Source organism: Salmo salar, chromosome 11 (genome assembly GCF_965601325.2).
Source record: "Salmo salar chromosome 11, fSalSal1, whole genome shotgun sequence".
Classification (NCBI taxonomy): domain Eukaryota; kingdom Metazoa; phylum Chordata; class Actinopteri; order Salmoniformes; family Salmonidae; genus Salmo; species Salmo salar.
In genome coordinates, this window is record NC_138301.1 from 34,587,501 (window position 1) to 34,602,500 (window position 15,000).

The 15,000-nt window shown below is 48.7% G+C and overlaps 1 protein-coding gene across 9 annotated transcripts in view; it reads right to left on the reverse strand.

Annotated features, from left to right (window-relative positions):
* The window catches only part of LOC106562546 (dmX-like protein 2), a 105,101-nt gene that overhangs the window by 51,880 nt on the left and 38,221 nt on the right, over positions 1-15,000 (reverse strand). For all 9 annotated transcript variants that reach the window (XM_082957884.1, XM_082957883.1, XM_082957882.1 and 6 more), the window contains exons 19-33: positions 13,170-13,382; positions 12,533-12,804; positions 12,021-12,193; positions 11,731-11,950; positions 10,297-10,767; positions 9,545-9,874; positions 9,123-9,242; positions 8,803-8,938; positions 7,887-7,997; positions 6,829-6,998; positions 6,475-6,572; positions 6,107-6,272; positions 2,917-3,181; positions 2,205-2,410; positions 1-375 (exon numbers count right to left, since the gene is read on the reverse strand). The exon at positions 1-375 is cut by the window's left edge and continues 33 nt beyond it. In XM_082957884.1, coding sequence (XP_082814010.1) covers positions 1-375; positions 2,205-2,410; positions 2,917-3,181; positions 6,107-6,272; positions 6,475-6,572; positions 6,829-6,998; positions 7,887-7,997; positions 8,803-8,938; positions 9,123-9,242; positions 9,545-9,874; positions 10,297-10,767; positions 11,731-11,950; positions 12,021-12,193; positions 12,533-12,804; positions 13,170-13,382 — 3,326 coding nt within the window. The remainder of the gene's footprint in view (positions 376-2,204; positions 2,411-2,916; positions 3,182-6,106; positions 6,273-6,474; positions 6,573-6,828; positions 6,999-7,886; positions 7,998-8,802; positions 8,939-9,122; positions 9,243-9,544; positions 9,875-10,296; positions 10,768-11,730; positions 11,951-12,020; positions 12,194-12,532; positions 12,805-13,169; positions 13,383-15,000) is intronic.

The window sequence follows — 15,000 nt, forward strand, 5'->3', positions numbered from 1 at the left end:
CACCCCCCCAGACCCCTCGTCAGCTTTGGTCTCCACATCAGTCTTCTTCATTGTCAGACCACCATCATCATCATCATCTTCATCATCGTTCTTATCATCTCCCCAGTCCAGCTGGAGTCCATCGTCCTCCAATTTGACCAGAGGCTGACTCCAGTCCAGTGTGGCTGAGCTCTCCTCTGTACCCCAGGCAGGATTGGCCTTAACTGGGGCAGGAGAGGCCCAGTCCAGGGCCCCTTGGTTCCCATTCTCCAGGGGCAGGCTAGAGCTGACGTTGGCCATGGAAGAGCCTTTACTTAGGGGGGACGAGGAGACTGACTTCTTGGTCACCTTGGGGATCTTAGAGAGCACCTCCAGGGCAAGCACTGGACAGCCCACCTTTATTAGAGAACAGAATAACACTATTAGTAACATTAGTAAGTAGCCTTGGCTTGTGCAGGGCCGAAACAGCTCACATGGCAGGAGCCTCCTGTTTCTGTATGGTGAGGCAGCTGGATGTACAGTACACCCCCTGGACAGGACACTAGTCTATCTCCTGTTTCTGTATGGTGAGGCAGCTGGATGTACAGTACACCCCCTGGACAGGACACTAGTCTATCTCCTGTTTCTGTATGGTGAGGCAGCTGGATGTACAGTACACCCCCTGGACAGGACACTAGTCTATAGCAGGACCTTACCCCCAATATATCTCCTTATTAGTAACATTACTTTTAGATTAATTAATGTATCCTTTATTTATAAAAGGTGAGATAAAAAATGATACTAACCTTAAAATACTGTTAGTATACAATGACTACCGTTTTTAATGCCGTGCCACATTACACCTTATAATAAGTACTATACTACAGTCGTGGTCAAAAGTTGAGAATATTATTATTAATATAATTTTATTAAAATATTAATTTCCACAAAGTTTGCTGCTTCAGTGTCTTTAGATATTTTTGTCAGATGTTACTATGGAATACTGAAGTATAATTACAAGCATTTCATAAGTGTCAAAGGATTTTATTGACAATTACATGAAGTTGATGCAAAGAGTCAATATTTGCAGTGTTGACCCTTCTTTTTCATGACCTCTGCAATCTGCCCTGGCATGCTGTCAATTAACTTCTGGGCCACATCCTGACTGATGGCAGCCCATTCTTGCATAATCAATGCTTGGAGTTTGTGGGTTTTTGTTTGTCCACCCGCCTCTTGATGATTGACCAAGTTCTCAATGGGATTGAGGTCTGGGGAGTTTCCTGGCCATGGACCCAAAATATTGACGTTTTGTTCTCCGAGCCACTTAGTTATCACTTTTGCCTTATGGCAAGGTGCTCCATCATGCTGGAAAAGGCATTGTTCATCACCAAACTGTTCCTGGATGGTTGGGAGAAGTTACTCTCGGAGGATGTGTTGGTACCATTCTTTATTCATGGCTGTGTTCTTAGGCAAAATTGTGAGTGAGCCCACTCCCTTGGCTGAGAAGCAACCCCACATGAATGGTCTCAGGATGCTTTACTGTTGGCATGACACAGGACTGATGGTAGCGCTCACCTTGTCTTCTCCGAACAATCTTTTTTCCGGATGCCCCAAACAATCGGAAAGAGTATTCATCAGAGAAAATGACTGTACCTCAGTCCTCAGCAGTCCAATCCCTGTACCTTTTGCAGAATATCAGTCTGTCCCTGATGTTTTTCCTGGAGAGAAGTGGCTTCTTTGCTGCCCTTCTTGACACCAGGCCATCCTCCAAAAGTCTTTGCCTCACTGTGCGTGCAGATGCACTCACACCTGCCTGCTGCCATTCCTGAGCAAGCTCTGTACTGGTGGTGCCCCGATCCCGCAGCTGAATCAACTTTAGGAGACGGTCCTGGCGCTTGCTGGACTTTCTTGGGCGCCCTGAAGCCTTCTGCAGAAATGCAGCGGAAATGTTTTTTGGTGATTCAGTTCATTTGCATGGCAAAGAGGGACTTTGCAATTAATTGCAATTCATCTGATCACTCTTCATAACATTCTGGAGTATATACAAATTGTCATCATACAAACTGAGGCAGCAGACTTTGTGAAAATTAATATTTGTGTCATTCTCAAAACTTTTGGCCACGACTGTACAGCTATAATACAATATAGTTTTTTAAGTTGTCAACTTTGTGTTATCTTTGATGCTTCTGAATGCATTGTGTGGTTGAATTGTGTTATTAAATGATTGATTAAAGCAAATCAAAGACCTTGAAGTGTGCGTTGGCGGTGGTGAAGAAGAGTTTGCGTTCGATGAGGTTGATCTCGTCGACGCTGCTCTTCTCCGAGGTGAGGCCTAGTGATGATGTCACAGCACCCTCTGGGGACGCGTAGTGGCGGCGGATGATCAGGGGGTGTGTCCTCAGGTAGTTATAGAAACTAAATACCACTGGGTTACACGACTTCACCATCACATCTTGGGGGGGTTAGAGAGGGGAAACATGAGGGAGAGAGAGAGAGGAGGGGAGGGAGAGAGAGAGAGGGGAGGGAGAGAGGAGGGGAGGGAGGGGGAGAGAGGAGGGAGAGGGAGAGAGGAGGGAGAGAGGAGGGGAGGGAGAGGGAGAGAGGAGGGGAGGGAGAGTGAGAGAGGGGGGAGGGGGAGGGAGGGGGAGAGGAGGGAGAGGGAGGGAGGAGGGGAGGTGAGGGAGAGGGAGGGAGAGAGGAGGGAGGGAAGGGGAGAGATGAGGGGAGGGAGGGGGAGAGATGAGGGGAGGGGGGGGGAGAGAGATGAGGGGGGAGAGATGAGGGGAGGGAGGGGGAGAGATGAGGGGAGGGAGGGGGAGAGATGAGGGGAGGGAGGGGGAGAGAAGGGGGGAGGGCGGAGGAGAAAGTAAGAGGTAGATAGAGGTCAATGCAAATCAATCCAGTTAGAATATAGCATCAGCTTTCAGCTGAAACATCCCTGTCCTCTCTGCTACTCACCTGGGTTCTCATCATCCTCTTTGGGGATGCACTCTAGCAGCGTGTCCAGGGCCTTGGTGTAGTCCTTCATGATCCAGAAGGCTATGCTGCGTAGGAATGGGTCCGGGTGTAGTTTGGTGCAGTGGTAGCCCGACCCGTCCCTCTGACAGCCCAAAACCTTCTCATACAGGATGGCTTGACAGGTGGAACTGCTCTCATAGTCAGCCTCGTACAGCCTGGCTACTACCATGGCCAACTGGATATCCTCCATCTTCTCCAAGCACACCTACAGGAGAGGGACAGTTAAAGGAGAGGAGAAAGAAGACAGTACAGTTAGAGTAGAGGACAGTACAGTTAGAGTAGAGGGGAAAGAGGACAGTACAGTTAGAGGAGAAAGAGGACAGTACAGTTAGAGTAGAGGACAGTTAGAGTAGAGAACAGTTAGAGTAGAGGAGAAAGAGGACAGGACAGTTAGAGTAGAGGACAGGACAGTTAGAGTAGAGGACAGTTAGAGTAGAGGACAGTTAGAGTAGAGGAGAAAGAGGGCAGTCCAGTTAGAGTAGAGGACAGTACAGTTAGAGTAGAGGACAGTTAGAGTAGAGGACAGTTAGAGTAGAGGACAGTTAGAGTAGAGGACAGTTAGAGTAGAGGACAGTTAGAGGAGAGGAGAAAGAGGACAGCACAGTTAGAGTAGAGGACAGTTAGAGTAGAGGAGAAAGAGGACAGTACAGTTAGAGTAGAGGACAGCACAGTTAGAGTAGAGGACAGTTAGAGTAGAGGAGAAAGAGGACAGTACAGTTAGAGGAGAGGACAGTTAAAGTTGGCCTGTGTTCCATAAGGAATATCCAGTGCCTTGCAAAAGTATTCACCACCTTGACATTTTTCCTATTTTGTTGCATTACAAAATGGATTTAAATTGATTTTTATTTGGATTTCATGTAATGGACATACACAAAATAGTCCAAATTGGTGAAGTGAAATGAACAAAAATTAGTTGTTTGAAAAAATGTTAACTGAAAAGTGGTGCGTGCATATGTATTCACCCCCTTTGCGATGAAGCCCCTAAATAAGGTCTGGTGCCACCAATTACCTTCAGAAGTCACATAATTAGTTAAATAAAGTCCACCTGTGTGCAATCTAAGTGTCACATGATCTGTCACATGATCTCAGATAGATATATATATAGAGATATAGATATATATAGATATATATATACACATACATACACACACACACCTGTTCAGAAAGGCCCCAGAGTCTGCAACACAACTAAGCAAGCAGCACCATGAAGACCAAGGATCTCTCCAAACAGGTCAGGGACAAAGTTGTGGGGAAGTACAGATCAGGGTTGGGTTATAAAAAAATATCAGAAACTTTGAGCATCCCACAGAGCACCATTAAATCCATTATTAATTTTTTTTAAAGAAAATGGCACCACAACAAACCTGCCAAGAGAGGGCCGCCCACCAAAACTCACGGACCAGGCAAGGACGGCATTAATCAGAGAGGCAACAAAGTGACCAAAGATAACCCTGAAGGAGCTGCAAAGCTCCACAGCAGAGATTGGAGTATCTGTCCATAGGACCACTAAGCTGTACACGCCACAGAGCTGGGCTTTACGGAAGAGTGGCCAGGCCAGAAAAAAGCCAATGCTTAAAGAAAAAAATAAGCAAACATGTTTGGTGTTCGCCAAAAGGAATGTGGGAGACTCCCCAAACATATGGAAGAAAGTACTCTGGTCAGATGAGACTAAAATTTAGCCTTTTGGCTATCAAGGAAAATGCTATGTCTGGCACAAACCCAACACCTCTCATCACCCTGAGAATATCATCCCCACAGTGAAGCATGGTGGTGGCAGCATCATGCTATGGGGATGTTCTTCATCGGCAAGGACTGGGAAACTGGTCAGAATTGAAGGAATGCTGGATGGCGCTAAATACATAGAAATTCTTGAGGGAAACCTGTTTCAGTATTCCAGAGATTTGAGACTGGGACGGAGGTTCACCTTCCAGCAGGACATTGGCCCTAAGCATACTGCTAAAGCAACACTCAAGTGGTTTAAGGGGAAACATTTAAAGGTCTTGGAATGGCCTAGTAAAGACATATCCCAAGAGACTTGCAGCTGTAATTGCTGCAATAGGTGGCTTTAGAAAGTATTGACTTTGGAGGGGGTGAATAGTTATGCACGCTCAAGTTCTCAGTTTTTTTGTCATTTCTTGTTTGTTTCACAATAAAAAAATATTTTGCATCTTCAAAGTGTATGGCAAGTTGTGTAAATCAAATGATACAACCCCCCCAAAAAAGCTATTTTAATTCCAGGTTGTAAGGCAACAAAATAGGAAAAATGCCAAGGGGGGTGAATACTTTCGCAAGCCACTGTAAAGGCCTAGTAAGTAAGTGACAGAGTAGAGGACAGTTAGAGTAGAGGACAGTTAGAGTAGAGGACAGTTAGAGTAGAGGACAGTTAGAGTAGAGGACAGTTAGAGTAGAGGACAGTTAGAGTAGAGGAGATAGAGTTCCACACCAGGCACTGTCCACACATCAAGCAGGTTCTGCATGTGCAGGGTTTATAACATAGACTTACTAAGAAACCTGACAACCATAGATGTATTCAGGGTCTGTCTCCTGCTGGACTAAAAACGCTGTTCAACGGCAAATCAAGGTTCAAGGTTTAGACTGTTTGCTAAAACTGACTAAACAGTAAGACTCATGGCTAAGACAGACTAAAATGATGAACGTGTGATCTAGTGTTCTCCTCAATGATGCCCTTTTGAACCGACTGTCTGGTAAACTATCCCCAAACACTTACAGTAGGAACCCATTCCCCCTCTAGGCAGTGTCCTGCTATCAGCATGTTGAGACTGTGCTGTTGCACCCTCAGCCCAAGGTAAAGTAACCCCAACATTTACGTAGCTAACCAGCCCCACAACCTTATCTTTCAGGTTTAGACTAGAGCATTCACACACACAGCTGTAGTCAATGACTGTAGAGTCATTGACACACCTCCTAGTTGACTTCCATAAACATTGGTCTGTGCCAGGTTTCCATGGCGAGGACGATGTCACAACAACAGACAATACAGGTGCAGCTGAAGTAGGTCTAAACTAGGAACAAACTGTCTGTCTGTCTGTCTGTCTGTCTGTCTGTCTGTCTGTCTGTCTGTCTGTCTGTCTGTCTGTCTATCTGTCTGTCTGTGCGTGTGTTTCCGGACCTCGACGGCGTCTTTCAGGGAGCCAGCCAGCAGGAAGAAGGCAGCAGCCTGTTCAAAGCGCTGTTTCCCCAGCAGAGAGAAAGCGTTCTTCAGAGCTGCTTTACGCCAGCGGTCCTCACTGAAGTTATTCTTAAAGAATACCGTCATCTTCTCATCACGCTGAGACCTAGAGGAGAGGAGGAAGAGGAGAGGAGGAGAATATAATATACATTATTTACCTACGTACATGATTCATGTAATTGCGTTCTGACACATGGATAAACATAAAATGTGGATTTTAAAGAAAAGTCCAGGAGAGGAATAACTAAACAAAAAGGTGAGACAACACAAACTGATCTGGGATCAGGCTAGAGGTCCAGGTGTGTTACCTGAACAGGCCCCAGAGAACAGCCTTCTTCTTCATGGCCAGGTAGAACAGAGCTGCATCTAAAGGATCGTTGTTCCTCTGGAACGCTGCTTTACCCACCTACACACAGATCAACCAATCAAACCATGAAGACCAACCAATCAATCAATGGTAGGAGTTCAGGCCACACCACACCATCCCCTACCTTCTCCACCATCCCCTACCTTCTCCACCATCCCCTACCTTCTCCACCATCCCCTACCTTCTCCACCATCCCCTACCTTCTCCACCATCCCCTACCTTCTCCACCATCCCCTACCTTCTCCACCATCCCCTACCTTCTCCACCATCCCCTACCTTCTCCACCATCCCCTACCTTCTCCACCATCCTGCGTAGTGTGTTGATGTTGCGTATCCACCAGCCCACCCCTACAGCCCGTAGCTCAGACCACTGAGGGTCTCCTCTCTGCATGGCCGGGATCATATTCAACATCTCCTCCTCAGCCTCCGAGTGGAACGCCCACGCAAAGTGACACGTAGACAGACCTGGAGGGAGACAGGTGACTGTGTTCAGAGAGGAGAGAAAAGGTTGCTTTGCTTCAGTGCTTGATTGTTGACTGTTGCTTGTTTTAGTAAAACATACAAAAAGGGAGGGAACAGGGCCCAGAGAGAGACAACACATCTGGACCTGGGAGGAACAGGGCCCAGAGAGAGACAACATATCTGGACCTGGGAGGAACAGGGCCCAGAGAGAGACAACATATCTGGACCTGGGAGGAACAGGGCCCAGAGATAGACAACATATCTGGACCTGGGAGGAACAGGGCCCAGAGAGAGACAACATATCTGGACCTGGGAGGAACAGGGCCCAGAGAGAGACAACATATCTGGACCTGGGAGGAACAGGGCCCAGAGAGAGACAGCATGTCTGGACCTGGGAGGAACAGGGCCCAGAGAGAGACAACATATCTGGACCTGGGAGGAACAGGGCCCAGAGAGAGACAACATATCTGGACCTAGGAGGGAACAGGGCCCATAGAGAGACAACATATCTGGACCTGGGAGGAACAGGGCCCAGAGAGAGACAACATATCTGGACCTGGAAGGGAACAGGGCCCAGAGAGAGACAACATATCTGGACCTGGAAGGGAACAGGGCCCAGAGAGAGACAACATATCTGGACCTGGAAGGGAACAGGGCCCAGAGAGAGACAACATATCTGGACCTGGAAGGAACAGGGCCCAGAGAGAGACAACATATCTGGACCTGGAAGGAACAGGGCCCAGAGAGAGACAACATATCCACTGCAAGTCCTCCTACATATCCAATACCAGATCAATGTCTCAGTATAATGTACCAATAAGACTCTCTACGACCCTCTCCATCACAGCTCAGAAAGACAGATTGTGAAGCAGGAGTGTGTGTGTACCATACCTTGGTGCAGCAACTGCATGCGGTACAGTGGGGGTAGAGAGGTGAGGAGACAGGTGTGTAGACGCATGGCTAACAGGTACCTCAACCCACACTCATCCAGGGCCTCACCACCTAGACAGAAACACATTATTAACACATGGGTTAGTGTAGCACATTAACTCACACACACTGATCAGATGGAATCAGATGGTGCCGGTCTTTCCCATTCATTTGGGAGAGAGCAGCTTCCTCCTAAGACTCCACACCAGATGGAGAGGGTTGAGGGATCTCTCTGTCCCCCTCTACCCATCCATACAAAGAGATGAAAACACTGATTTAGGAATCAGCCCTTTAAATGTCTTCCACTCTATGTGCCTGGTCCTCCTCCCTAAATGCTACCCTATTTCCTATATAGTGCACTACTTGTTCATGGTAGCATGGTAGTTCAATGTGCCCCATAGCCCCATAGTCCATTAACCTTTTAACCTTCTCTCCCTCTTCCGCCCCTCTCTCTCCCTCCCTCTCCCCTCTCAATCTCTCTCCCTACCCCCTCTCAATCTCTCTCTCTACCCCCTCTCAATCTCTCTCCCTACCCCCTCTCAATCTCTCCCTCTCCTTCTCAATCTCAATCTCTCTCCCTACCCCCTCTCCTTCTTTCTCTCCCTCTCCTTCTTTCTCTCCCTCTGCTTACTTAACAGAGGAACAACCTGCTAAGGTCTCTTTCTCACTTCCCCCTTAAAGACTAAATAACATCTATACCAGACTGATACTGGAGGTGAAAAGACAAAGATAACTGTCAGTGTGTGTGTTTATATCAACCATTAAGAACACGTAATCAGGGAACAACTCTGACTAGACTAATGACATTATATTTCTATTTGTTTTGCCTAATAGACCATGGTCAGGTAAAGACTCCCTCCCTCTCTCTGAGACTGACCTGTGTACTGTTTGTCAGTGGAGCTGCTGACCTCTGAACTGGTGGTAGCTACAGTATCAGCTAGAGCCACCAGAAACATCTGTTCCAACCTGGTCAGACCTGGAAGACTGGAATGCATCAGCTGACTAGATAACACCTGGAGGGAGGGAGGAGGGAGAGAGGGAGGAGGGAGAGAGGGAGGGAAGGATGGAGAGAGGGAGACAGATTAGCAGAGACAAATGACTGTATTAATCACAGAAGCGATATATTTACTTGACAAACAATTAAACCAGACACTAACATCTAAACCATCCACAAAATAAAAAAATGTTGTTGTTTACCTGTGCGTGTTCTGGTCCGAAGTAGGTGGGTCCGTACTGAGACAGGTTGATGAATCTAGACTTCTTCTCTACTTTCTCTGTAGCGAAGCTCACAAAGTCATCTGTCGTCACCGCCTGCAACTGAGGGAGGGAGCCATACAACGACTAGATGATTGACTGGTTGATTGATTATTGATTTGGGTATAACAGAGAACAAGATTACATCTGGACCCAGAGGTTAACACATGGAGGGGTCATATGGTTCCAACAAACATTTACTGCATAGCTTGTCTTTAGGTAACAGAATATCAACATTATACAACAGAAAATAAACCAACAGAATCGAATTGAAGAATCTGTGAAGAATCTGTTGAGCATCTACACACTTAGGAACTATGATTCTGTGTCACTGAAACATCCAGCTCAAACCTGAATCCTCTTACCTGGAACAGGTCTGTGTACTGATCTCCTCCTGTCTTCCTCGCCCCCTCTACCTCGGCCACCTTCCCTCCCTTCGCCCCCTCCTCTCCTCCCTTATAGGAGGTGTCCAGGTCAGCAGAGAGCAGAGCGTAGAGGGGTAGAGGGGGAATGGAGTTGATTTCTGTGTAATCTCGTCCCCCGTCGCGACCGGCCACGATGGTGTCTTTAGCCGTACTGCCGCTCACACTGATTGTCCGGGACAGGTGGCGTCTGGTTCCACCCTCACCTGCCTCCACGTCCCTCACCACAGCCACCTCCCCAGCGATACACTTCACCAGGTGGGACAGGATGGCCTGAAGAAGAAGAATAACCATCTTCCTCATCTTCCTCATCCGTGGCAGAGACATTAATATAGTCATCGACGGCATCATCGCCATCATCATAATCACAGTAGTCATGTTGTTGTCGTCATCATCATCACATTCTATGACTTCTCAAGAAGTTGTCTGGTCACTTCAATAAATGTATCTTGGTTGCAAACATTTATAAAAGTGGACAGGCAGATGGATGAACAGCCAGCCAGCCATGCAAGCAGCCAACCAGCCAGCCATGCAAGCCCACCCACCAATCAGACCGACAGCCAACCAGAGATTCATCCACCCCACCCATCCACCCAAACAGACAGCCAACCAGCCATTCTATTCCTCCATCCACCAACACACCCAGGCAAACCCAGCCAGACACCCATCCACCCAGACCAGTCAGTCAGACCCACCTTGGCGCGGCGGACCTTCCCCAGGTCCATGAGCTCCAGCAGCTGTGTTGGATGGTACTGAGGCAGGGTGGGGGACAGGGAGTGGGCTGCCTCGAACAGACCCCCCTCCTGCAGCCCCGCCGGCGCCTGGAGAGCCTCGTCGATTGCCACGTTGCCCTCAAACACACTCTTGGACCGGGCGCGCCCCTTGAACGCCGACGAGGATCCCCCCGTGGTTGCATTGGTGTCCGTCTGCCCCCCGCCCCCTCCAACCCCCCCGGCGATGTTATCTTCAGAGGAGAGGCTGTCCCCCTCGGCCTCGCCGGGCTTGTGGTCCTGGCGCCACTGGGCGTACACGTGCATCTCACAGTCCATACCCACCACCAGGATGCCGTCCCTCACCCAGGACAGGGACACGGGCAGGGAGGGGGTGCCGTCTACAGAGGAGAGCAGGTCCACAGTGCGCAGCAGGATCCAGCGTGAACGGATACCCTGTTTCACATTAGATTAGGTTAGGTTAGATTAGGGATGCAGGGGGGTAATAATAATGATTATTATTATAATAATAATGTTTATTATCTAGACGCTTTATAGTGCAGTCATTAGGCTCTGGTCAAAAGTAGTGCACCAATTAAGGAATAGGGTGCCATTTTGGTAGCCTGACGTCTCACCCTAAATTCTTCCACTGCTCTGTCGTTCACTGCATACAGTACTTTAGTCTGAGACTGACAACATTGAAGTTGTTTGTTGTGAGGATGGGCACAAGGGGCTAACCAATCAGAGTCAATGACACATTTTCAAACCAGTGCTTTACACACTCTGGTGGAATACCAATGGGTTTCAGGACCAACCACTCCCCATTCGGTGACGGGTCAGGCAGGGACTCAGATCCAGACTCATTGTGGAGAAGAAACTAACGTCCGTGGGCGTGGCGTTTGGCTTGAAGCAAGGAGTCTGACTAGCTAGGCAACCATTTGGGACGCACACTTGAAAACTTGAATGTCCTCAAAGAGGCAAGTCATTTAGCAGCATACACAACACATACAGACAGAACCACATGCTAACAAACAGCAGATGTACCAGCAATACACAGTAGACTAAATGTGTGAAGAATACAGGGTAGTGTAGGTTACGGAAGTACCTGTTTGATGCTGACTTTGGGGTCTGTGTGCGTGAGCGTGTACCTGTTTGATCCTGACTTTGGGGTGTATGTGTGTATGAGCATGTACCTGTTTGATCCTGACTTTGGGGTGTGTGTGTGTGTGTACTTGTTTGATGCTGACTTTGGGGTGGGTGTGTGTGTGTGTGTGTGTGTGTGTGTGTGTGTGTGTGTGTGTGTGTGTGTGTGTGTGTGTGTGTGTGTGTGTGTGTACCTGTTTGATCCTGACTTTGGGGTGTGTGAGCGTGTACCTGTTTGATCCTGACTTTGGGGTGTGTGTGTGTGTGAGCGTGTACCTGTTTGATGCTGCCCCCTAGAGGTAGGGTGATGATCGCCACCCCGTCCTTGCTTGCGGTCTGTTCATTGACCACGCCCGAGATGCGACCGTACATGAGGATATTGGATCCCACCCCCACCGTGAGGATATGAGACCCGTCCTCTTTGGACAGCCAGTCCAGGTGGACGTAGTGTTTGATGTTGGGAGAGTGGTGGTCGCGACTCATGTACAGGTCAGACCTACAGAGAGAGAGGGGGTTAGTCATTTTAGAGACATGCACACACCTACAGACACACACCCCACCAGTACCTGCTGTACACAAAGAGGTTGGAGTCTACACTGACTCCAGGGTCCAGGGTAGAGGAGGGCCTAGTGAAGTCATCCAGGTGGAGGGTCTGCTCCAACACCCACTCAGACCCCCCCGTAGACTCACACTCAAAGATGGACACGTGCATGGAGAAGTCCCCTGCTGGACCATGGCTCTGGAGAGAGGGAGGGAAGGAGGAAGGTACACACTTCATTAAACAGTCAGGTTAATTGCAAAAATACAAAATGTCTGAGGGAAAATGAACAATGAAGTATTGTACATTTTAGTCATCAGATGTTCTCATCCAAAACCATATCTAGACAAAGAACCACAACCACTTCAACAAAATGACTGATAAAGATTATACTGTATTTTTTTACATTCCTCAGGGCCAGAAATTAAGAGCAATGTGCTTGAATTCAGACAGGTGAACTACACTGCACTTAAACAGAATATGCACTAATCCAATGAGCCATTAACTTGAGTGGAGCGTACAGTAAAAGTCCTCTCCTACCTGTCCCGGGATGTGTCCGGGCCGGGGCTGTTTGAAGGACACAGCCAGTCGTCCAGTGTAGGAACAGGACACGGCTACAGGACGTCCCGGGACACACACAGCACTGTTGTTATCCTCCTCCTCGTTGAGTAGAGCCCAGGGCTCCCAGTGATAGACCCTGCTCTCCCCCTCCACAGAGCAGCGCCAGAACCGGACGCGGGAGTCAGAGCAGGTGGTGACGATCAGGTAGGGGGCCAGACACACAGGGTAGATGGACGACGAACTCAGGTGACCTGGAGAGAGAGGGAGAGAGAGGGAGAGAGACTGTATAGAATAACTGTTACAAAAGAATCAGACTAACTCAGATGACTTGAAGACAGAGACATGGAGGACAATGCCATATTAAATTGTTAAGATCCAGTCCCTGGCTTGGGAGGCGTTTCAATTTTCTATGATGTGCTGTTGGTTTTAAAAGTTTTACTTTGGAATACATTACATTTTGACTGTTTTTACAAATATGTAAAAGTAAAGTTATTAGTCTACCTGTGGAGGGGGTGGGTGGGTGTGTGTGTGTGTGTGTGTGTGTGTGTGTGTGTGTGTGTGTGTGTGTGTGTGTGTGTGTGTGTGTGTGTGTGTGTGTGTGCATATCCATCCGTACCTGCGGAGGGTGTAGCCCTAGTCACCTCCACCCCAACAGGCAGGTCCAGGCGGTGGCTACAGACCAGCTTGGAGCTGAGGATCAGTTTGCTGGCTGACTGCAGGTTAGCTGTGGAGGCTGAGCGGGGGAGAGGGGAGGAGGATGTGTCAGCTGTACTCTGTTGGAATGGGATCGTCAGCTGAGACTGGTACGACCTCTCTGGGACCGGATCATCTAAACACAGAGAGACAGAGACAGAAAGAAAACTTTATTGTTCATATAGTCATCTCAACAACAGAGGAAAAACTTTATTGTTCACAATATTATCTGAACAAACTGTCCAAACTGTTATCTAAACAAACCGAGAAAAAATGTTATCTTCAACACAATCAATATACAAACTACACAGGCCTCATTGTGTATACTAATCCACCGCACTACTCCGCTACACCGGAGTCCACCGCACTACTCCGCTACACCGGAGTCCACCGCACTACTCCAGCTACACCGGAGTCCACCGCACTACTCCAGCTACACCGGAGTCCACCGCACTACTCCGCTACACCGGAGTCCACCGCACTACTCCGCTACACCGGAGTCCACCGCACTACTCCGCTACACCGGAGTCCACCGCACTACTCCGCTACACCGGAGTCCACCGCACTACTCCGCTACACCGGAGTCCACCGTAATACCGGGGCCTACCGCACTCCGTTATACCGGGGCCTACCGCACTCCGTTATACCGGGGCCTACCGCACTCCGTTATACCGGGGCCTACCGCACTCCGTTTTCCCGGGGCCTACCGCACTCCGTTATCCCGGGGCCTACCGCACTCCGTTATCCCGGGGCCTACCGCACTCCATTATACCGGGGACTACCGCACTCCATTATACCGGGGACTACCGCACTCCGTTATACCGGGGCCTACCGTACTCCGTTATCCCGGGGCCTACTGTACTCTATTATACCGGGGACAACTGTACTCTATTATACCGGGGCCTACTGTACTCTATTATACCGGGGCCCACTGTACTCTATTATACCGGGGCCCACTGTACTCTATTATACCGGGGCCCACTGTACTCTATTATACCGGGGCCCACTGTACTCTATTATACCGGGGCCCACTGTACTCTATTATACCGGGGCCTACTGTACTCTATTATACCGGGGCCCACTGTACTCTATTATACCGGGGCCCACTGTACTCTATTATACCGGGGCCCACTGTACTCTATTATACCGGGGCCTACTGTACTCTATTATACCGGGGCCCACTGTACTCTATTATACCGGGGCCTACTGTACTCTATTATACCGGGGCCTACTGTACTCTATTATACCGGGGCCTACTGTACTCTATTATACCGGGGCCCACTGTACTCTATTATACCGGGGCCTACTGTACTCTATTATACCGGGGCCTACTGTACTCTATTATACCGGGGCCTACTGTACTCTATTATACCGGGGCCTACTGTACTCTATTATACCGGGGCCTACTGTACTCTATTATACCGGGGCCCACTGTACTCTATTATACCGGGGTCTACTGTACGTTACTTTATTATACTGAAGTCTACTTTACTGTATTACATTGCAGTCTACTCACCCACACAGGCCTAGGTTAGGTTGTGGTTAGGTTGTGGTTAGGTTGGGTCAGGGTTGTGGTTAGGTACTCACCCACACAGGCCTAGGTTAAGTTGGGTTGTGGTTAGGTACTCACCCACACAGGCCTAGGTTAGGTTGTGGTTAGGTTAGGTACTCACCCACACAGGCCTAGGTTAGGTTGTGGTTAGGTTAGGTACTCACCCACACAGGCCTAGGTTAGGTTGTGGTTAGGTTAGGTA